Genomic DNA, 25,054 nt, shown 5'->3' with positions numbered 1-25,054 from the left:
CTTTTCCTTTCTTTTTTCTTAAGCAAGTCAGTTTTAGCTTCTTAGAGGTAATTAAGAGAGAAAATAACGCTGCCCTTTCTGCAGTATGTAGTCAGCAGACTTTGATTAGTGCTATAAAATATAATTAATTCTGAATGACAGGGTTTTAATTTTCTAAAAGGAAACCCTAGTATTGACTTATAGATGGCAAGTACACCTTCGTACCTGAACCCTGTGTCCTTATACTACAGGTGGGAGATTGAGGGCTGGTTAGCACGGCCTTCATAAAAGCCTTTCACTAGAATGTGAGAGCAGTTATTTAAGCGTCTCAAAATTTTTTCATTTCTTCAAGGATTAAGTTTATGCTTGAGGTTTTTGGGATTTTTTTTGTTTTTGTTTTTCTAATATGAGCCTTGATTGTTAAATCACAGCTCACCAGCACTCAGCATTATTATAGGACATTAGTGTCTATAACAGGATGAAGGTAGACTCCAGGGCATGGGCTCCTCCCCGCAGGCCATGGGCTCCTCCCCGCAGGCCATGGCACCACCTTTTCTGACCCTTTGATGTCTTCATAGAGGTAATGTTGCATTCTCTTCATTAATTGTTATTTTGAAAATTCAAGGGATAATAACTTATTCAGATTTTTTTTAAATAGCTCTATTACTAACACATTTAAAAAATACCAGTGAATTGTACAATGTTCTGAAAAAATGTAGTTATCCAAAAGTAGTAAGAAAGAAGAATTCACAACAACCCTATGAAATGTATCCTGTCACTGGCCCAGTTTTACAGATGAGGGAACCAAGGCTCAGAGGCTCAGTAACTTGCCCATCGTCACACATTTACTAAGAGGCAGAGCTGGGCAAAAACTCAGGGCTTCTGCCTTCACGGCATATATTCTCAATCACCATGCCCTTCCCACAGTCTTTGTTCTGGATGTTCTAGACGGTGCATTAAGAAAAAGAGAAATAAGTTTTGTTGCTATTGAAAAGGAAACAAAATTATTTTTTTTTCAGATAAGGTTATTGAGACATTATGTTAGACATTATGTTATTCCTACATAAAAATTAATACGTAGGTATGTCAACATAAACAAATGAGTGAATAACACAAAAGACAACCTACAGGAAAATATTTGCAACATACATAAAAGAGAAAATAAGGAGAAGATGAATACCCAGTAGAAAAAAGGTTTAAAAAAAAAAAAAAAAGTATGCTTAGCATGCAATTGATCAACCAATAATAATAAACTAAATCATTCTTGTGATTTGGAACTTCTCTGTAACCCTGAACCTGACCATTCAGATAATTCATCATTTCTAAAATGCAGTTACGATTTTTCCCCTCAGAATTGTAGAAGGAATGATTTGATGTTATTTTATAACAATAATAGCAGCTAACACTGTTTAAGTCCTTGCCACGTGCCAGGCCCTGTTTTATGTGCTCTTGCACACATAGCTCCTTCATTCCTCATAAAGCACTAGAATGTGAACTGGGGGACAGTGGGGACTCAGTCTTACTGTATCCCTAGCACTTAGAATAGTACAAAACCCAGAGTAGGGCGTGCTGTAAATATTTGCTGAGTGACTGGGTCAACAGCTTTATGAAGTACAGGAACATCACTGGTATTTTAATTGTTATTTTGAAAATTCAAGGGATAATAAATAGCCATGATCTATCCAGGCCAAGATTCTGTCTCCTGCAATAGTTCCAAGAGGGCAGTTTTAAGTAAGGCCTAGTTGTCTTCCATGAAATGACATCAAAGCTTCAGGGACATGCCCAGAAGATTTCTCTGTCCTTAATAATATGATTGGCCCACCATATACAAGGCACTGTGCTTGGTAAATTATCTCATTTGATACTAGTGACAATCTTATGAGATAAAAACCCATTTCAGAGAGGAGGTAACTGAAGCCCAGAGACGTTAAACACCATTTTTAAAGTCACACACCTGGAGCGTATAGAGCATATGTATAAACTGTATAACTTTTATACCTCAGGTTTTTTTTAATTAAATTCAGTTTTACTGAAATATATTCACATACCATACAATCATCCATGGTGTACAATCAGCTGTTCACAGTACGATCATATAGTTATGCATTCATCACCCCATTCACATACAAGCCTGCGTAAATCCAGAGCCCCAGCTTGTCCCTCTACTCTGTGAACTTCATGCTTATTTACATTTTAGCTTATAATACCACCTCTCTCACTAAAGAATTCTCCCAGTTCCTGTCTGCTATACAATGAGCAACACATTTTGTTACTGTGTAAATACCTGATTCAGGTTTCAGAGGGAAGAATGAAAGCCTGTCTTTAATCTACTAATTGAAATATGAAAGATAGGGCTACATCATTTATTATGTATTTCAAAAACAGACATCATAAAATTATATCCATTAATACTTTAGTATGTATCTCTGCCAGAGGACTTTTTAAAAATATAACGATAGTAGTATCATATCCAATAAAATTTAATAATTCCTATGTTATCCCTAGTCCATCTTCAGTTTTCCCCATTTGTCGGAAAAGTATCTTTTCTGAACGTAATATGTTTAAATAAGAAAGGATTGGGTATTTTTAATATGTCATATTCTCCAATAAAAAGCCCTCAGTACTCGTGTTAATGCTTGCCATATTATTCCTTAGCAACTTCTTCGAGAGATGCAACAGATGGCCAGTCGTCCCTTTGCCTCTGTAAATGTTGCCTTGGAAACAGATGAAGAGCCCCCTGATCTTATTGGGGGAAATATAAAGGTGAGAACATGATTCAAAGCCCCTTTAACTTAATTTGCCAAAACTCATGCAGAGAGCAGGGGCTTTATTCTGTTGCCTCTTATTTTTAGCATCCGTCTATCTTTTTAACATTAAGCCGCACTGAGATTGTCAGGTATTCTCTTACTTCCATTTTTCAGTCTTTGATTCATGTCATTAAGTATTCTTAGGTTCAAGGAATTTTAAAAGACTAAATTATTTGCCCAGTTTTCCTGTTAGTAAGTATTCTGGGGCATACTTTAGAACTGTTTTCTGGAAATAGCTAAATTGAGTCATTGTTCTTTATAATTATATTTTTGGGATATTTTTAAAGGAGCAGAATGATAATTTACTATGTATTCAATGGAAAGTTAATATTTCTGACCAGAAACAAACCATTGTGAAGAAAAATGATAAGACTTCCTCTTCGAGCAAAATGATGAAATAACTACTCTGGGGAGCTTATCTATACAAACAGCAATATCTTGAATAAAGTATATTTATTAAAGCATTACTGAGCTTCAGGGAGTAGGTGATATCTCCAAGTGCCACCCTCCCTCATCTCTCCCAGAAAAAAACAAAATGTGAGCCAAAACCCAGATCCATGAGTGTTCTGAAGTGGTTCCAGATTGGTAACCCACAACTCCCAGTCAAAGTAGATTCAAATCCTCTCTAAAGGAAAGCATCCCCAGTTCAGCCCTCTAGGATTCCATAGATCAAGATTAAGCAATCAGAGATCACCAAGGACAAGAGGAGGCAAGCTACTGTAAGTTAAGAATCAGCAGATACTACACATAATGGGTTTAGACAGGATTCCAGATGTTAGAATTGATAGCTAAAGAATAGAGCTATCAATTTTATATATTTTATAATTGTATAACTTTTATACCTCAGTTTTTTTTAATTAAATTCAGTTTTACTGAAATATATTCACATACCATACAATCATCCATGGTGTACAATCAGCTTTTCACAGTAGGATCAGATACTTATGCATTCATCACCCCACCCCAATCTGTTTTTGAACATTTTCCTTACATCAGAAAGAATCAGAATAAGAATAAAAAATAAAAGTAAAAAAGAACACCGAAATCATCCCCCCCATCCCACCCTATTTTTCATTTAGTTTGTCCCCATTTTTCTACTCATCCATCCATACACTAGATAAAGGGAGTGTGATCCACAAGATTTTCACAATCACACTATCACCCCTTGTAATCTACATTGTTATACAATCATCTTCAGGAGTCCAGACTACTGGGTTGGAGTTGGATAGTTTCAGGTATTTACTTCTAGCTATTCCAATACATTAAAACCTAAGAAGTATTATCTATATAGTGCATAAGAATGCCCACCAAAGTGACCTCTCGGCTCCATTTGAAATCTCTCAGCCACTGAAACTTTATTTCGTTTCATTTTGCATCCCTTTTTGGTCAAGAAGATATTCTCAATCCCACGATGCCGGGTCCAGATTCATCCCCAGGAGTCATATCCTGTGTTGCCAAGGAGATTTACACCCCTGGGAGTCAGGTCCCATGTAGAGGGGAGGGCTGTGAGTTCACCTGCCCAGTATACCTCAGTTTTAAACACTTCATATCTAAGCATAAAATGTTTAAAGAAATAAAAGATGGAATCATCAAGATGAGCAAGCACTGAAAGTCAAAAATGACCAAGCAGATATGAAAAAAAAAAAAAAATCAAATGAAACTTAGAAATATAGTAGTTGAAATTTTTTTAAAAATCTGTTTACTTGTTAAACACATCAGACACAGAAGAGGACAGAATTTGTAAACTGGAAGATGAATCTGCCGAAATTAAACACAATGCAGTACAGAAAAAGAAGGGGATGAAAAATATGACAGATAATAAGAATTTGAAGGATAGAAAAAGGAGATCCAACATATTTCTGATCAGAGTCCCAGAACTGATGGAAGCAAAACATACCAAAAGCAGATTAAAGAAAGAACACGAGGGGGAAACCAGGAAAGAAAGAAAAAAACAGTTGGGTTTATCATTGGAACTACAGAACACCACATGGAAAGACAAAGAGATAATCTTAAAAGTAGTAATACCAGAAACCAGAAGAGAGTGGAAGAATGTCTTCAGAGTGCTAAAAGAAAAGAACGGCCAATCTAGAATAGTGTACCCAGTAAAACTACCTTGCAAGGACAAGGGTGAAATAAAGGTATCATCAGATTAGAAGGAAAACGGAGCGTTCACCAGAAACAGACCTTATAAAAGAAACTTCTTACAGGATGGATGTGTTAGAAAGAAGGAAAATCAACCCAGGAGGATGGATTGAGGTGTAAGAAGGAATAGTTAGTAAATAAAATAGTAAACATACATAAATTTAAACAAACATTGTCCTGATAAAATAATAATTTCTGAGATTTAAAAAAAAAAAACACCAACCTAAAGTAATGTACAACAGTCACATATGTCAGCAGCATATACCATAGTTGGTCATTCCCTAAAACACTTTCTTGACTTTGCTCCCAGAACACCACCCACTCGCCTCTTCGCTATTCTTTCTCAATGTTCTTTACTTAATCCTACTCATCTCTCTAACATCTTACCACTGATAAACCCCAGGCTAAATCTTAGGGCCCCTTCTGGTGTCTTTTTTTTTTTTTTTTATCTTCATTTTATTGAGATATATTCACATGCCACGTAGTCATACAAAACAAATCATACATTCGATTGTTCACAGTACCATTACATAGTTGTACATTCATCACCTAAATCAATCCCTGACACCTTCATTAGCACACACACAAAAATAACAAGAAGAATAATTAAAGTGAAAAAGAGCAATTAAAGTAAAAAAGAACACTGGGGGGAGGCGGGGCAAGATGGCAGACTGGTGAGCTGTAAGTTTTAGTTACTCCTCCAGGAAAGTAGGTAAAAAGCCAGGAACTGCGTGGACTGGACACCACAGAGCAATCTGTCTTTGGGCATACTTCATACAACACTCATGAAAACGTGGAACCGCTGAGATCAGCGAAATCTGTAAGTTTTTGCGGCCAGGGGACCCGCGCCCCTCCCTGCCAGGCTCAGTCCCGGGGGAGGAGGGGCTGTCAGCTCCGGGAAGGAGAAGGGAGAACTGCAGTGGCTGCTCTTATCGAAAACTCATTCTACTGATTCAAACTCCAACCATAGATAGACTGAGACCAGACACCAGAGACTCTGAGAGCAGCCAGCCCAGCAGAGAGGAGACAGGCATAGAAAAAAAGCAACACGAAAAACCCCAAAATAAAAGCAGAGGATTTTTGGAGTTCTGGTGAACATAGAAGGGGGAAGGGCAGAGCCCAGGCCTTGAGGCGCATATGCAAATCCCGAAGCAAAGCTGATCTCTCTGCCCTGTGCACCTTTCCTTAATGGCCCTGGTTGCTTTGTCTATTAGCATTTCAATAACCCATTAGATCTCTGAGGAGGGCCGTTTTTTTTTTGTTTTTTTTTTTTGTTGTTTTTTTTTTTTAAATCCTTTTTGCTTTTTCTAAAACAATTACTCTAAGAAGCTCAATACAGAAAGCTTCAAAGAATTGCAATTTGGGCACGTCAAGTCAAGAGCAGAACTAAGAGAGCTCTGAGACAAAAGGCAATAATCCAGTGGCTGAGAAAATTCACTAAACAACACAACTTCCCAAGAAAAGGGGGGTGTCCGCTCACAGCCACCATCCTGGTGGACAGGAAACACTCCTGCCCATCGCCAGCCCCATAGCCCAGAGCTGCCCCAGACAACCCAGTGTGACGGAAGTGCTTCAAATAACAGGCACACACCACAAAACTGGGCGTGGACATTAGCCTTCCCTGCAACCTCAGCTGAATGTCCCAGAGCTGGGAAGGTGGAGCAGTGTGAATTAACAAAGCCCCATTCAGCCATCATTTGAGCAGACTGGGAGCCTCCCTACACAGCCCAGCAGCCCAGAACTGCCCTGGGGGGACGGCACTCACCTGTGACATAGCACAGTCATCCCTCAACAGAGGACCCGGGGTGCACAGCCTGGAAGAGGAGCCCACTTGCAAGTCTCAGGAGCCATACGCCAATACCAAAGACTTGTGGGTCAGTGGCAGAGACAAACTGTGGCAGGACTGAACTGAAGGATTAGACTATTGCAGCAGCTTTAAAACTCTAGGATCATCAGGGAGATTTGATTGTTAGGGCCACCCCCCCCACCCCGACTGCCCAGAAACACGCCCCACGTACAGGGCAGGCAACACCAACTACACACGCAAGCTTGGTACACCAATTGGGCCCCACAAGACTCACTCCCCCACTCACCAAAAAGGCTAAGCAGGGGAGATCTGGCTTGTGGAGAACAGGTGGCTCGTGGACGCCACCTGCTGGTTAGTTAGAGAAAGTGTACTCCACGAAGCTGTAGATCTGATAAATTAGAGATAAGGACTTCAATAGGTCTGCAAACCCTAAAAGAACCCTATCAAGTTCAGCAAATGCCACGAGGCCAAAAACAACAGAAAATTATAAAGCATATGAAAAAACCAGACGATATGGATAACCCAAGCCCAAGCACCCAAATCAAAAGACCAGAAGAGACACAGCACCTAGAGCAGCTACTCAAAGAACTAAAGATGAACAATGAGACCATAGTACGGGATATGAAGGAAATCAAGAAGACCCTAGAAGAGCATAAAGAAGACATTGCAAGACTAAATAAAAAAATGGATGATCTTATGGAAATGAAAGAAACTTTTGACCATATTAAAAAGATTCTGGACACTCATAGTACAAGACTAGAGGAAGTTGAACAACGAATCAGTGACCTGGAAGATGACAGAATGGAAAATGAAAGCATAAAAGAAAGAATGGGGAAAAAAATTGAAAAACTCGAAATGGACCTCAGGGATATGATAGATAATATGAAACGTCCGAATATAAGACTCATTGGTGTCCCAGAAGGGGAAGAAAAGGGTAAAGGTCTAGGAAGAGTATTCAAAGAAATTGTTGGGGAAAACTTCCCAAATCTTCTAAACAACATAAATACACAAATCATAAATGCTCAGCGAACTCCAAATAGAATAAATCCAAAAAAACCCACTCCGAGACATATACTGATCACACTGTCAAACATAGAAGAGAAGGAGCAAGTTCTGAAAGCAGCAAGAGAAAAGCAATTCACCACATACAAAGGAAACAGCATAAGACTAAGTAGTGACTACTCAGCAGCCACCATGGAGGCGAGAAGGCAGTGGCACGATATATTTAAAATTCTGAGTGAGAGGAATTTCCAGCCAAGAATACTTTATCCAGCAAAGCTCTCCTTCAAATTTGAGGGAGAGCTTAAATTTTTCACAGACAAAGAAATGCTGAGAGAATTTGCTAACAAGAGACCTGCCCTACTGGAGATACTAAAGGGAGCCCTACAGACAGAGAAACAAAGACAGGACAGAGAGACTTGGAGAAAGGTTCAGTACTAAAGAGATTCGGTATGGGTACAATAAAGGATATTAATAGAGAGAGGGAAAAATATGGCAAACATAATCCAAAGGATAAGATGGCCGATTCAAGAAATGCCTTCACGGTTTTAACGTTGAATGTAAATGGATTAAACTCCCCAATTAAAAGATATAGATTCGCAGAATGGATCAAAAAAAATGAACCATCAATATGTTGCATACAAGAGACTCATCTTAGACACAGGGACACAAAGAAACTGAAAGTGAAAGGATGGAAAAAATATTTCATGCAAGCTACAGCCAAAAGAAAGCAGGTGTAGCAATATTAATCTCAGATAAAATAGACTTCAAATGCAGGGATGTTTTGAGAGACAAAGAAGGCCACTACATACTAATAAAAGGGGCAATTCAGCAAGAAGAAATAACAATCGTAAATGTCTATGCACCCAATCAAGGTGCCACAAAATACATGAGAGAAACACTGGCAAAACTAAAGGAAGCAATTGATGTTTCCACAATAATAGTGGGAGACTTCAACACATCACTCTCTCCTATAGATAGATCAACCAGACAGAAGACCAATAAGGAAATTGAAAACCTAAACAATCTGATAAATGAATTAGATTTAACAGACATCTACAGGACATTACATCCCAAATCACCAGGATACACATACTTTTCTAGTGCTCACGGAACTTTCTCCAGAATAGATCATATGCTGGGACATAAAACAAGCCTCAATAAATTTAAAAAGATTGAAATTATTCAAAGCACATTCTCTGACCACAATGGAATACAATTAGAAGTCAATAACCATCAGAGACTTAGAAAATTCACAAATACCTGGAGGTTAAACAACACACTCCTAAACAATCAGTGGGTTAAAGAAGAAATAGCAAGAGAAATTGCTAAATATATAGAGACGAATGAAAATGAGAACACAACATACCAAAACCTATGGGATGCAGCAAAAGCAGTGCTAAGGGGGAAATTTATAGCACTAAACGCATATATTAAAAAGGAAGAAAGAGCCAAAATCAAAGAACTAACGGATCAACTGAAGAAGGTAGAAAATGAACAGCAAACCAATCCTAAACCAAGTACAAGAAAAGAAATAACAAGGATTAAAGCAGAAATAAATGACATAGAGAACAAAAAAACAATAGAGAGGATAAATATCACCAAAAGTTGGTTCTTTGAGAAGATCAACAAGATTGACAAGCCCCTAGCTAGACTGACAAAATCAAAAAGAGAGAAGACCCATATAAACAAAATAATGAATGAAAAAGGTGACATAACTGCAGATCCTGAAGAAATTAAAAAAATTATAAGAGGATATTATGAACAACTGTATGGCAACAAACTGGATAATGTAGAAGAAATGGACAATTTCCTGGAAACATATGAACAACCTAGACTGACCAGAGAAGAAATAGAAGACCTCAACCAACCCATCACAAGCAAAGAGATCCAATCAGTCATCAAAAATCTTCCCACAAATAAATGCCCAGGGCCAGATGGCTTCACAGGGGAATTCTACCAAACTTTCCAGAAAGAACTGACACCAATCTTACTCAAACTCTTTCAAAACATTGAAAAAAATGGAACACTACCTAACTCATTTTATGAAGCTAACATCAATCTAATACCAAAACCAGGCAAAGATGCTACAAAAAAGGAAAACTACCGGCCAATCTCCCTAATGAATATAGATGCAAAAATCCTCAACAAAATACTTGCAAATCGAATCCAAAGACACATTAAAAAAATCATACACCATGACCAAGTGGGGTTCATTCCAGGCATGCAAGGATGGTTCAACATAAGAAAAACAATCAATGTATTACAACACATTAAAAACTCGAAAGGGAAAAATCAATTGATCATCTCAATAGATGCTGAAAAAGCATTTGACAAAATCCAACATCCCTTTTTGATAAAAACACTTCAAAAGGTAGGAATTGAAGGAAACTTCCTCAACATGATAAAGAGCATATATGAAAAACCCACAGCCAGCATAGTACTCAATGGTGAGAGACTGAAAGCCTTCCCTCTAAGATCAGGAACGAGACAAGGATGCCCGCTGTCACCACTGTTATTCAACATTGTGCTGGAAGTGCTAGCCAGGGCAATCCGGCAAGACAAAGAAATAAAAGGCATCCAAATTGGAAAAGAAGAAGTAAAACTGTCATTGTTTGCAGATGATATGATCTTATATCTAGAAAACCCTGAGAAATCAACGATACAGCTACTAGAGCTAATAAACAAATTTAGCAAAGTAGCGGGATACAAGATTAATGCACATAAGTCAGTAATGTTTCTATATGCTAGAAATGAACAAACTGAAGAGACACTCAAGAAAAAGATACCATTTTCAATAGCAACTAAAAAAATCAAGTACCTAGGAATAAACTTAACCAAAGATGTAGAAGACCTATACAAAGAAAACTACATAACTCTACTAAAAGAAATAGAAGGGGACCTTAAAAGATGGAAAAATATTCCATGTTCATGGATAGGAAGGCTAAACGTCATTAAGATGTCAATTCTACCCAAACTCATCTACAGATTCAATGCAATCCCAATCAAAATTCCAACAACCTACTTTGCAGACTTGGAAAAGCTAGTTATCAAATTTATTTGGAAAGGGAAGATGCCTCGAATTGCTAAAGACACTCTAAAAAAGAAAAACGAAGTGGGAGGACTTACACTCCCTGACTTTGAAGCTTATTATAAAGCCACAGTTGCCAAAACAGCATGGTACTGGCACAAAGATAGACATATAGATCAATGGAATCGAATTGAGAACTCAGAGATAGACCCTCAGATCTATGGCCGACTGATCTTTGATAAGGCCCCCAAAGTCACCGAACTGAGCCATAATGGTCTTTTCAACAAATGGGGCTGGGAGAGTTGGATATCCATATCCAAAAGAATGAAAGAGGACCCCTACCTCACCCCCTACACAAAAATTAACTCAAAATGGACCAAAGATCTCAATATAAAAGAAAGTACCATTAAACTCCTAGAAGATAATGTAGGAAAACATCTTCAAGACCTTGTATTAGGCGGCCACTTCCTAGACTTTACACCCAAAGCACAAGCAACAAAAGAGAAAATAGATAAATGGGAACTCCTCAAGCTTAGAAGTTTCTGCACCTCAAAGGAATTTCTCAAAAAGGTAAAGAGGCAGCCAACTCAATGGGAAAAAATTTTTGGAAACCATGTATCTGACAAAAAACTGATATCTTGCATATACAAAGAAATCCTACAACTCAATGACAATAGTACAGACAGCCCAATTATAAAATGGGCAAAAGATATGAAAAGACAGTTCTTTGAAGAGGAAATACAAATGGCCAAGAAACACATGAAAAAATGTTCAGCTTCACTAGCTATTAGAGAGATGCAAATTAAGACCACAATGAGATACCATCTAACACCGGTTAGAATGGCTGCCATTAAACAAACAGGAAACTACAAATGCTGGAGGGGATGTGGAGAAATTGGAACTCTTATTCATTGTTGGTGGGACTGTATAATGGTTCAGCCACTCTGGAAGTCAGTCTGGCAGTTCCTTAGAAAACTAGATATAGAGCTACCATTCGATCCAGCGATTGCACTTCTCGGTATATACCCAGAAGATCGGAAAGCAGTGACACGAACAGATATCTGCACGCCAATATTCATAGCAGCATTATTCACAATTGCCAAGAGATGGAAACAACCCAAATGTCCTTCAAAAGATGAGTGGATAAATAAAATGTGGTATATACACACGATGGAATACTACGCGGCAGTAAGAAGGAACGATCTGGTGAAACATATGACAACATGGATGAACCTTGAAGACATAATGCTGAGCGAAATATGCCAGGCACAAAAAGAGAAATATTATATGCTACCACTAATGTGAACTTTGAAAAATGTAAAACAAATGGTTTATAATGTAGAATGTAGGGGAACTAGCAGTAGAGAGCAATTAAGAAAGGGGGAACAATAATCCAAGAAGAACAGATAAGCTATTTAACGTTCTGGGGATGCCCAGAAATGACTATGGTCTGTTAATTTCTGATGGATGTAGTAGGAACAAGTTCACTGAAATGTTGCTATATTATGTAACTTTCTTGGGGTAAAGTAGGAACATGTTGGAAGTTAAGCAGTTATCTTAGGTTAGTTGTCTTTTTCTTACTCCCTTGTTATGGTCTCTTTGAAATGTTCTTTTATTGTATGTTTGTTTTCTTTTTAACTTTTTTTTTCATACAGTTGATTTAAAAAAGAAGGGAAAGTTAAAAAAAAAAAAAGAAAAGAAAAAAGACAAACAAGAAAAAAAAAAAAAAAAGATGTAGTGCCCCCTTGAGGAGCCTGTGGAGAATGCAGGGGTATTCGCCTACCCCACCTCCATGGTTGCTAACATGACCACAGACATAGGGGACTGGTGGTTTGATGGGTTGAGCCCTCTACCATAAGTTTTACCCTTGGGAAGACGGTTGCTGCAAAGGAGAGGCTAGGCCTCCCTGTATTTGTGCCTAAGAGTCTCCTCCTGAATGCCTCTTTGTTGCTCAGATGTGGCCCTCTCTCTCTGGCTAAGCCAACTTGAAAGGTGAAATCACTGCCCTCCCCCCTACGTGGGATCAGACACCCAGGGAAGTGAATCTCCCTGGCAACGTGGAATATGACTCCCGGGGAGGAATGTAGACCTGGCATCGTGGGACGGAGAACATCTTCTTGACCAAAAGGGGGATGTGAAAGGAAATGAAATAAGCTTCAGTGGCAGAGAGATTCCAAAACGAGCCGAGAGATCACTCTGGTGGGCACTCTTACGCACACTTTAGACAACCTTTTTTAGGTTCTAAAGAATTGGGGTAGCTGGTGGTGGATACCTGAAACTATTAAACTACAACCCAGAACCCATGAATCTCGAAGACAGTTGTATAAAAATGTAGCTTATGAGGGGTGACAGTGGGATTGGGAATGCCATAAGGACCAAACTCCACTTTGTCTAGTTTATGGATGGATGTGTAGAAAAGTAGGGGAAGGAAACAAACAGACAAAGGTACCCAGTGTTCTTTTTTACTTCAATTGCTCTTTTTCACTCTAATTATTATTCTTGTTATTTTTGTGTGTGTGCTAATGAAGGTGTCAGGGATTGATTTAGGTGATGAATGTACAACTATGTAATGGTACTGTAAACAATCGAAAGTACAATTTGTTTTGTGTGACTGCGTGGTATGTGAATATATCTCAATAAAATAATGATTAAAAAAAAAAAAAAAAAAGAACACTGGGTACCTTTGTCTGTTTGTTTGTTTGTTTGTTTCCTTCCCCTATTTTTCTACTCATCCACCCATAAACTAGACAAAGGGGAGTGTGGTCCTTATGGCTTTCCCAATCCCATTGTCACCCCTCATAAGCTACATTTTTATACAATTGTCTTCGAGATTCATGGGTTCTGGGTTGTAGTTTGATAGTTTCAGGTATCTACCACCAGCTACCCCAATTCTTTAGAACTTAAAAATGGTTGTCTAAATTGTGTGTAAGAGTGCCCACCAGAGTGACCTCTCGGCTCCTTTTGGAATCTCTCTGCCACTGAAGCTTATTTTATTTCCTTTCACATCCCCCTTTTGGTCAAGAAGATGTTCTCCATCCCATGATGCCGGGTCTGCATTCCTCCCCGAGAGTCATATTCCATGTTGCCAGGGAGATTCGCTCCCTTGGGTGTCTGATCCCACGTAGTGGGAAGGGCAGTGATTTCACCTGCCAAGTTGGCTTAGCTAGAGAGAGAGGGCCACATCTGAGCAACAAAGAGGCATTCGGGAGGAGGCTCTTAGGCACAATTATAGGGAGGCCTAGCCTCTCCTTTGCAGCAACAGTCTTCCCAAGGGCAAGTCCTGTGGTAGAGGGCTCAACCCATCAAACCACCTTCTGGTGTCTTTTACACACAGTCCCTTGATGATCTTATCTGTCATGGATTTAAACACCATGACCCTCTCAACCCAGACCTCTCCTCTTAGCCTTCAGACTGATATATCCAGTTGATTACTCGATGACTCCATTCCCATGCCTTAACAGTTATCTCTAACTTTGCATGTACAAAACCGAGCTCTGGATGTTATTCCCCACATCTACTACTCTGGCATGTCTTTCCCAACTCACCTCCATCATTCGAGATACTAAGGCCAAAATCATGGAATCACTCTTGACTCACTCATGCTCATGTTCTCTCGCTGGACATCAAGACTGTCAGCAATTCTTTCTGGCTCTGTCTTCAAGAATATTTCCCAACCACCATGCACCACCTAATCTCCACCACTGTTACCACCTTCATCCAAGGCCACTGTCATCTCTCCTGTAACTTATTGTAGTAGCTTCCTACTGGTCTCCCCACTTTTGCCATTTCATTCATTCAGTCAGTTCCCTGAGCCACAGCCAGAGTGGTACTAGTAATTGAGGAACTTAACTGAGGATATATTTGGGAGTGTGGTAGGCAGAGTTATAAAGATGGCCCCAAGATTCCCATGCCCTGATTATTTAGTCAGACATTACTCTGGGTACTGCTACAAAGGGATTTTGCAGATTTAGTAAAAGTCCCAAGTTAGGTGACCTTAAGATAAGGAGATTATTCAGGTGAACCATTTAAAAGTAGATAATTTTCTCCAGCTGTGGCAGAAGAGGAAGAGATCACCTGAGAAGGAATGCACGTAGCTTCTAGGAGCAGAGATTGGCCCCTGGCTGATAGCCAGCAAAGGAATGGGGACCTCAGACTAGAGCTTCAGGAAACTGGATTCTGCCAACAGTGTGGCTGAGCCTGGAAGCAGAGTCTTCCTGAGAGCCTTTCCCAGCCTAGCCAACATCTTGACTTTGCTCTTGTGGGACCCTCAGCAGAGAACTGTACACATCCCACCCCTGGACTTCTGACCTACAGAACTGTGGGATAATAAATGGTTGTTGCTTTAAATCACTAAGTCTTTGGTAATTGTTAAACAGCAACAGAAACTACTATAGAGAGCATCTTCAAAAATCACCTCCAAAGGCTGCAACAGAAAATAAAAGACATTCTTTCTAGAGCCAAATGCATCCACAGAATTGAGGAGGAATCCATTTGGTCAGCCATTCAGATCTTACAATGGCAGGTATGTCTACTTAGAGTTTGAAGGACAGCTGAAAGAAGTTTCAATTTTAAAAAAAAAGGTCTCCATAATTTCTGGGTCTATGTTTGAACCACATAAGCAGAACTATATGGCAAATCTACCAGACACTCAATGCTACTGACACACTGAACAACAATTATGAGTTACAATTTTCAAATTGAGTAAAAATACAGGGCAAGAAAGAAACCAACTTACCCACAGTTCAAGCATTCCTTTGAAAAGGTAGGTGTGGAAACCTTATTGGAAGTAGCAAACAGTATCATTCCTCTCACTGATGTTAAATGATTGGTATTAATGTTACTATTTCATTTTCATTATCTTAACTGATATATCTGTCTCTATATACTTAAAATCATTGATCCTTAGAAGTGCTAGCCAGGGCAATCCAGCAAGACAAAGAAATAAAAGGCATCCAAATTGGAAAGGAAGAAGTAAAACTGTCATTATTTGCAGATGATATGATCTTATATCTGGAAAATCCTGAGAAATCGATGATACAGCTACTAGAGCTAATAAATTTAGCAAAGTAGTGGTATGACAGATTAATGCACATAAGTCAGTAATGTTTCTATACACTAGAAATGAACAAAGTGAAGAGACACTCAAGAAAAAGATACCATTTTCAATAGCAACTAAAAAAATCAAGTACCTAGGAATAAACTTAACCAAAGATGTAAAAGACCTATACAAAGAAAACTACATAACTCTACTAAAAGAAATAGAAAGGGACCTTAAAAGATGGAAAAATATTCCATGTTCATGGTTAGGAAGGCTAAATGTCATTAAGATGTCAATTCTACCTAAACTCATCTACAGATTCAATGCAATCCCAATCAAAATTCCAACAATCTACTTTACAGACTTGGAAAAGCTAGTTATCAAATTTATTTGGAAAGGGAAGATGCCTCGAATTGCAAAAAAACACTCTAAAAGAGCTGGTGGAGAATGCAGGACTGTTGGGCTTCCCCACCTCAATCGTTGCTGGTGTGCTCACAGACATAGTGGACTGGTGGTTTGATGGGCTGAGCCCTCTACCACAGGAGTTGCCCTTGGGAAGACTGTTGCTGCAAAGGAGAGGCTAGGCCTCCCTATAATTGTGCCTAAGAGCCTCCTCCCGAATGCCTCTTTGTTGCTCAGATGTGGCCCTCTCTCTCTAGCTAAGCCAACTTGGCAGGTGAAATCACTGCCCTTCCCACTACGTGGGATCAGACACCCAAGGGAGCGAATCTCCCTGGCAACATGGAATATGACTCTCGGGGAGGAATGCAGACCCGGCATCATGGGATGGAGAACATCTTCTTGACCAAAAGGGGGATGTGAAAGGAAATAAAATAAGCTTCAGTGGCAGAGAGATTCCAAAAGGAGCCGAGAGGTCACTCTGGTGGGCACTCTTACACACAATTTAGACAACCATTTTTAGGTTCTAGTGAACTGGAGTAGCTAGCAGTAAATACCTGAAATTATCAAACTACAACCCAGAACCCTTGAATCTTGAAGATGATTGTATAACAATGTAGCTTATGAGGGGTGACAGTGTGGCTGGGAAAGCCATGTGGACCACACTCCGCTTTGTCCAGTGTATGGATGGATGAGTAGAAAGAAACGGGGCAAAAAAAAAAGAAAACTAAAGGAAGAATGGGGGGAACAATTTGGGTGTTCTGTTTTTACTTTTTTTTTTTTCTTTCACTTTTTCTGATACAAGGAAAATGTTAAACAAAATAGATTGGGGTGATGAATGAACAACTATATGATGGTAATGTGATCAGTGGATTATATACTTTGGATGATTGTATGGTATGTGAATAAATCTTAATAAAAAAAAATTTTTTTAAATCATTTATCCTTGTAAGCACCAAGTGTTTTAGGTTTAAGTTGTCTGAGTATGTTAAAGCCTGAGAAATACTGCTTTAGGTAATTCTTGGTCTTCTTCTACCAGGCCATTCCCAAACCCATTGCATTGGAGCCATGTTTTGGCAACAAAGCTGCTGTGCTCTCTGTATTTGTGAGGCTGCCTCGAGGCCTCGGTGGAATCCCTCCTCCTGGACAGTCAGGTGAGGAGATGAGGGTCAGTGAACAGCACGTGTTGGCTGTGTGGAGGAGCTGGGCACTGGATACTTCCCTTTCATAATGACCTTGGGCCTAAGGGCGATACTGAATAGTGCTCACTCACATCATTGTACGGAGTCACTCAGGTAATCCAGTTGTCACTTAGATTCTCAGAACTCTTTCTCTGAGGTCACCATTCACTTCCTTACGGTAAAGTACAGGATTCTTTTCACTGTCCCTGGCTTCCTTGGCCTCTCACTGGTGCTGATGCTTCCAACCACCCCTTCCTTTAGACTTGGTATTTCTGGTCTCCTTTTGGCTCTGACTTCTCCTTTCCTGCCTTTTTTTTTTAATCTTGTTCTGCCTCACCCCTACCCAACTCCCAAACTTTGGCTTTCTCCCCCTTCACTCTATATGCTCTTCCTCAGCCAGCTCTCTCCTCAAAGCTAGTGACTCTTAAATTGGTATTTCTAGCACTGTTACTCTTTTTTTTTTTCACTTTATTTTAAATATAAGGCACAAACAATGATTATCACAGAGGAACTTTTTGAAAATTTACTCACAGTTCTACCATCCTAACACCCAACCATTTTCATTTTCTCTTTCCTTTCCAGCCCTTGCCAGCAGTTTAGTTGCAATGATGTATAGATCTAATTTTTCTTTTTCTTTTTTCATATAGCCGTCATAAACAGTTTACAGCTTACTACATATTGTACCAATGGTTTTTACACTATTCCATCACATACGTGAATCATAATTTATATAAACCTTCTCTTATTGTTGAACACAAAGGAAATGTGGAGTACCATTTTGGAAGTACCTTGTTTAATCAAGGAGTACTTTAGAGGGATGCCTCAGACAACATGTACATTCTAGACAACCTTCAGATGAGATGATTCTGGGGTTGTGGTTGCCTTAGCCAAAGAAGACCTTATGTCTGCGAAGAAAGTGTGTCCCAGGATCCTTGTTTGGATGCTGAGCTCCACAGCCCCGAGTGCAGCCTTCAGGCCAGAAAATCCTCCAGCTCAGCTTCAGAATGGTGGGAGTGTGTTGTCCTCACGAGGGAGGCCCTTAGCCATGAGCAGACCAGACTTTATTGTCCTCTTTTCATTTGCCCTTCCCTGGATTCCTGCAAGTCGAGCCCCTGACAAGGCCTTGCCCATGTCGGGGGCAGGGAGACTTGGTAACCAGACACTCCAGGGCAGTGAGTGTCTCCTGCCACCACTTAGCTCAGCAAACATTGACCAGTGTTCCCTGCGGGCAAGGTGCTTGCTGGTGTGGGCGGCAACAGACTTGCAACACTATGGTCTTCCCTGCCCTGACCTTTGCCTCATGTGCCCCAATGCCCTGGAACTCCTGATGAAGGCTGGCTCAAATGTTTGAGACCCACTCCAAGAAAGGCACCTCCTCTGATTCCCCCCATTTTAGATGGTGCCCTTTTCTGGACTGCCCGGCTATGCCTTTGCTGTAACAGTTACACAGTGGTATGAATCCCGCCACTCCATGCCAGGCCAGAACCAAGCACTTTATGTGGTATTATTTTGCTCTTAAGAGCTATCCCCTCATTTTATAGGCTTACCCAAGTAGAGTAACAAGCTCCAGCAATGGCTCCCGAGGGCCCTGGCAGGACTCTAAGCCTGGGCTGTCTGATTCCCCTGCATGTTATGAATCCAGCTCCCCCGAGAACTATACCTTCTGTAAGGAGTGGCAAGTTAATCAGTTACTGATAAAAAAGGAGACTGGCATCACCCAGTCCCTAAAGGTAGGTGTTGCCATGTGGTCACAAGAATAAAAGGTAATAGTTATTAATCCGCTGCATGCCGGTTACTGTGGTAAATACCTTACAGAGATTTACCCACTGACTACTCACAATAGTCCTGTGCTGTTGTTACCCCATTGTAGAAATGAGTCTCCCCTGATCTATATCATGGTGTAGATATAAAAATAACCAAGCCTGACCAAACAATATGGGATGAATCTGAACTTTATAATAGAGTTATGCTCTTTCTTGATGCCCTTTTGGAGGCAGGCAAGAAAGATTTAGCTCTTGAAGCCAGTCTGCAATCTCATTTAAATATTCCTAACACCAAGCAGAGCACTTTGCTTGATTGGCCTGCTGAAAAGCAAACTACACGTTGTAAAAAGTGAGGAAGAGGATAAGAATATGTATTTGTATTTGCATAAGGAAACCCTGAAAGAATATATAAGAACTAAAGAAAGAGGTTACCTGGATGAAGGGGGAAGGGGCAGAGGGAGGGGCAGGGTAGAAGTAAGACTTTTCCCTGTATATATATCTTGTTTGTTTTACACCATGGGAATATGAAAATATTTTTTAAATTGTTTCTAAAACAAAATAAAAGCATGCTGCACCTTAACATGCGTCCCCTCTGTGGGTTCTCCCAAGGTCTTGCAGTGGCCAGCGCCCTGGTGGACATTTCTCAGCAGATGCCAATAGTGTACAAAGAGAAGTCAGGAGCAGTGAGAAACCGGAAGCAGCAGCCCCCTGCACAGCCTGGAACCTGCATTTGATGCTGGGGCCAGGGACTCTCCCAGGAGCGAGTGTGGCATAGCAGAGCCGCCTGCAGGGGAGGGAGCAGGCAGGGAAACGGCCGTGTGGTACCAGGCAGAAGACTGGAAGCACTCGAAGCACCCGACTCATCTGCATGATCACAAGCTTTCTTTGACGGTTTCTCCCATCCGTGTTCCAGCATCTAACCTTTTACTTTCACATAGGAAATAACTGATTTAATTGCAGGTCCTGGGGTGATCCCGTTGTTGCTGGAGGAGGCCGGTGTAGAGCCAGGGAGAGAGCTAGGAACGACACTCAGGTTCACTAATGGAAAACTGTTCTTGGGACTGTCTGAACTGTGCAAAAAAAAACAAAAGTTGTAGTGTTTACAAGTAGATGTTAGTCATCAGTTGTTCTTGAACATGGTCTTTTAAAAACTAAGTCAGATGAATTAACTTATTTTCATCTGCAGCCTGCTATCTTTTTTAAAAGATGTGCTATTTATTCTTGCACAATTTAGGCAGATATCTCTCTTCCAGGGAGTAGCTTTTTTCTAGTTGACAACTAATAACGGTCCATCTCTTTTGAATCATATCAAACTAGGATAGAAGGGGGCTATTTTCAATGTTAAGGTCAGCAGTGTTACTTAGAATGTAAAGTGATGTCATAGGTAGTTTTCTAAAATCACTTGATTAATTTCGTCTTAATCCATTTGAAGTTCTTTTTCTCTCTTACACACACACTCACACACACACACACACACACACACACACACACTAAGTGCCTAGACTTTAAATAGATCTAGCAATTGGAAAGTTAGTAAGCCTAAGTTTTGCATTCCTACATTCTTGTAAAATTCCAATAGCTACCACTGGCAATCTGCTCTTTTTCTAAAATCTAATTTGCAGCCAGGAAAGAATTTTTTCACCCCAAGGAGCGTTCAACCTAGCATCAGCAACTGAGAGGAAAGCAGAAATGAACTAACTGTGAAAGCTCCTGTTTTTAGTGTTGTCAAAGTGGACACTGGAAATATGGCACGGTCCCCATGTCCCTCCCTGACACCACCACCACCCCCATCATCCCAGGGCTGATGTTTGTGTCCACCCTTCTGGCCTCCTCCTTCCAGGACACCTCAGAGGAAGGGCCTTGTTCCTGTTATATGTCTCCCTTGAGCAGAAAAGAGCATGGAAAAGACTTGGGGCCCTTGGATCAAAAAGCAACTTTGTGTTCCTTTAGCCTGCTCTGAACTTGTGGGTCATTCTCAGGCTGGGGATGGAATCAGACCATCCCAGGAGAGGGACAGTCTCCCACTGTCAGGCAGCACCTGCCCAGGGCCTGGAAAAGGACCTGGAGCTTTTTGTCCTCCTTACCCTGAGGAGAGCCTTGGCCCACCCATCCTCCTTCCCATGCCGAGGTGGTAGCTGTGAGGAGGGCAGGTGAATGCTGGTAAGGATGAACTGCACGTGGACAAAGTGGACGAGAAGGGAAAACTATGCCAAATGGAAGACGACCAAATGTAAGAAGAGTGGGGCAGTATCTGCTCCTGCTTTCTCCTGCAGGCATTACCTGGATGTTGTCTTTTCCCATTTTCTGGTGCTCTGTATTTCAGCATTATGCAGCAGCCTCCCAAAAAATTCCTTCTGCTTTAAAACCTGGGATTCTCCAGCATTACCCTAGTGAGATGGACCTCGGGACAGCAGAGCTCACATTTGTGAATTTGGAGACATCAATATCCAAAAAGGCAAAAACTGCAGCATTTCACCTTTAAATGCAGTGCTTAGAGGAGCACTATCTCTTCCCCAACACTAACACTACTCCCATCAAGAGTCCTTGGAAAGATGTTTTCAGGGAAATTTTTGAAAACCATTAAACACTGTCTGATGCACAAAAACACCTCTACTTGGAGACTTGCCTCTCAAAAAGCTTCTTTTTCACATCATTGTTAAAGAGCAAATCATTCTAGAAAAGATCCCTGCTCCAGAATGTGGCCTGCAATAGACTGGCCCTTCCACCCTGTGATTACCACGAGGCCTCTTGGTGAAGCAGGAGGGAGGCCATCGGGGATTGTCCTCCTGCAAGGAAAAAACTCCTTGTTTGTTCAGTGGACCAGATTTTCCTTTGCCAAAGAGGTCTCTTCCCCATGTTAGTCTTGAAGTAACATGCACCTTGACCCATAGCCACCTGGTTTTTTTTTTTCCTAAAAGATAAAGTTCATTTCTAAAAAGGAAGGAAGGAGCAAGAAAAGTTTAATTCTGCTCCAACAAAGGAGAAACAGCTGAATCCACCTGCTTCTCCTTTGCAGCCAACAGCAGTTTCCTCCAGGCTCCGTCAGAGGAAGGGAGGCAGGGAGAAAGAGGAGCCAGCTCAGAGCCAGTCACCAAGAGGGAGTGGGTTGTCACCTGGTAAATGCCTGCATCTCGCAGGAGAGCCTGCATGTAAATTAAAATAGTCATAAAAACATTGACCTTGCACTTGTACATAACTATACAGTAGTGTCCAGAATGCTCAGGCATTCTGTGTACATAAAACAGAAAAATATCTTAATGTATTTTTATTAAATGTAACAATGTCTGAGTTTCACCTAGTATGTTTTTGTGCCATGTACTGGATATCCAGGTTCTGAGAAGTCCTCTCTCGTGAGGCCCTGGTATATGGGTAGCAAAGCCAAAAAACACATCCCTGTAGTGTTGATGTGTTCAGATGCATCTGGTACCAATTTAGATAATTATTAAAACAGGAATCTTCTGTCAGTATATATATATCTATATAGATAGATAGATATATAGATATATATATGTAAACTTGGGATGTGACTCTATTTAAACAGCAGTAGGTGAGGAGACTCAAAGGAAGCAGTAGTAGCCCCTGTCACTGTCATTGGCCCAACGAGTGTGTTGTGAATCTTTCTGTCAGGCTCAGTTTTGTGGATGGCCAGGGATGGCCAGTCTCCTCCTGAGAAATGATTCTCTTAAATTACATTTTTCCAAAAAGGGTTTTCTGGCCTGCATTTTGTTACGGTTTTATCTAAATTTTTCGTGTCCATTTCCCAGGACCATAGTTTATACGATGAATGTCTTTGGGTAATGAATAATGGGGGCAACGGCAGGTGGTTATTTGGTTGATAAATTAACTCTTATTTCCCCATGGAGAATGTCACACTCCACCATCAACCCTGGGCTCTACACCGCCCCCTCCTGCTCCCCTTCCTAAACATGGTTTGGAGAGAAGTCAGTGCTTCCCTGTGGAGGGTCACCTATAAAAGACAAGAAGAGGTGGCAAAGAGAAAGCAATTCATCCCCCCCCGCCCCTCTGCCCCAAACTAACCCAGCCCTAAGGCCCTAGGCAGAATATTGTCAGAAAAAGGAAAATGTCAGAATATCTGTGGAAGAAGCCTGAGATGCAAGATGCACTAGGAAATCAGGGAAATTAAAAGACCTGAGCACTGTCAGTAGACAAAAGACATTTTACCTTTAACTTGGCCTTTTAATTGAATGGAGTGTATTTGGGGAGGAGGTGGGGTGATTAACTTCCTTGGATGATAGTGTTGTTTTCATTAAAACATCGGATCCATTGGTCTCATCCATTCATTCATCCATTCATTCAACAAATACTGACTAAGCACTTACTAACCTAAGCTAACGCAAGGGCAGTGACCAAGATGAAAAAGAAGCTCTTTTGAATTACAACAAAATCCAACTCCTCAAACCCCTATCATCCCAGGAGATCTTTCCTTGCGGTCGTTCCTATAAGAATTGGCCATCCCGAGGACAGCCCAGAGGAGCCAGATGCCTTCTGTCTTTGGGGCACATACTGGTTCTCTTCTGAAACTTTTACCCAATTTACTAAACTTGGCTCAAACCATAAAAATCACAGTGAACGGTTTCTAGATAGGCCCACCAAGAGACATTTCCTGTCAATGAGTTGATGAGTCACTCAAACTAATAAACACCCTTGCCTGCAGGGAGATGATGTAGAGACGAAAAGTGGCGCCTTCTCTTATAAAGGCAATAATGGAATCTACTTTCAGGAACTCTGAATTTGTGCACAAAACATTCTAAACACTAGTGAAGCCTGTTTCGTTGAACTAATTCTGGCTCTGGAAATGTTTGTTTTATAGTTGTTTACGGTTTTTTTGTTTGTTTGTTTGGACTCAAGCTTAGTTTGTTAATATGTATAATTTAGCATCTATTGCACTCATGTAAATATGGAGTAAGTATTGTAAACTATTTCATCGCTGGGGATTGTGGGTGTTATACATACATTTAGGACTGCAATTTTTTGGTATTTTTTGTATTGTAAAATAACAGCTTAATTTAAGCAGGAGTAAGAGAAATGAAGGGAGGTCTGCGCATTTTAAACACAAATGTGAAGGACTTGTATATAAACAAAAGTAAATACTATCATACAAACTTCCTTCTGAAATAAAAGTAGATCTGGTAAAAATGTGGTTTTTGTTCTGAGTGTTTAATTCCAATCTGTTTTGTTGTTCATTTTTACATTTTGGTCCTTAGCATCTTAAGAAAAAACTGTTTAAAATGTTTACCCATTTCAGACTGCCTGAGTGATTACAAGCAAGAAAGACCCAGTGAGACTCGATTGAACATGGTGATTTGGCCTTGTGGTGAAAATCAGGTGAAGGGTATCAGGTCTTCCCACTTGAACCTGGTAACCTCCAGGCCATCACCTGGAGGGAGATGTGTGTGGAACAGAAGCAAAGAAATAAAGCAGACTTGAGAACTGGCAAGGAAGGAACTGTGAGTGCAGTTATACACTGGACTGGCCAGGAAGAAAATAAATAAATAAAAAGCAAAGTTTTTGAGGGAATGATGTTGCCAAAGAAACCAAGAACCTGGCTTTAAAACACAAAAATAAACAAACACAGAAACCCTGTGACTATTGAGGTAGCCTTAAAAACACCCTCAGGCAGGAAGATGACTGTAAAAGCTGTGCCCAAGTAGGGTACATCCCAGTGCCACCCTAGAGGTGTCCCAAAGAGCAGAATTGGGCCTGATCAGGGAACCCCAAGGCAGAGCGCAGGAAGATGTCACAATTGCTGCACATCACTGATTACTGTGTGTCTGCCGACCTCCTGCTTCCTCGCAGGAAGATTAACTAGGGTCCTGCCCTGGTCCCAGCACTGTCTGTCGGGTGGGTTGTGAGGATGGGGTAGGGCTGGTAAGTTCTTAATTCATTA

The 25,054-nt window shown here is 40.5% G+C and overlaps 1 protein-coding gene across 2 annotated transcripts in view; it reads left to right on the top strand.

Moving 5' to 3' along the window:
- ATRN (attractin) overlaps window positions 1–24,307 on the top strand; it is a 183,141-nt gene extending 158,834 nt beyond the window's left edge. The window contains exons 27-29 of one of the 2 annotated variants that reach the window (XM_037811187.1): window positions 2,635–2,742; window positions 17,242–17,356; window positions 19,756–24,307. In XM_037811187.1, coding sequence (XP_037667115.1) covers window positions 2,635–2,742; window positions 17,242–17,356; window positions 19,756–19,880 — 348 coding nt within the window. In that variant the 3' untranslated portion in view covers window positions 19,881–24,307. Of the gene's footprint in view, window positions 1–2,634; window positions 2,743–14,814; window positions 15,024–17,241; window positions 17,357–19,755 lie in introns of those variants that run through there. The other variant, XM_037811188.1, reaches the window with a different exon arrangement.
- Window positions 24,308–25,054: the final 747 nt, after the last annotated feature.

This window comes from Choloepus didactylus, chromosome 19 (genome assembly GCF_015220235.1).
Source record: "Choloepus didactylus isolate mChoDid1 chromosome 19, mChoDid1.pri, whole genome shotgun sequence".
NCBI lineage: Eukaryota > Metazoa > Chordata > Mammalia > Pilosa > Megalonychidae > Choloepus > Choloepus didactylus.
Note: the sequence above shows the minus strand (reverse complement) of the source record. Positions and strands in the feature narration are given on the sequence as shown.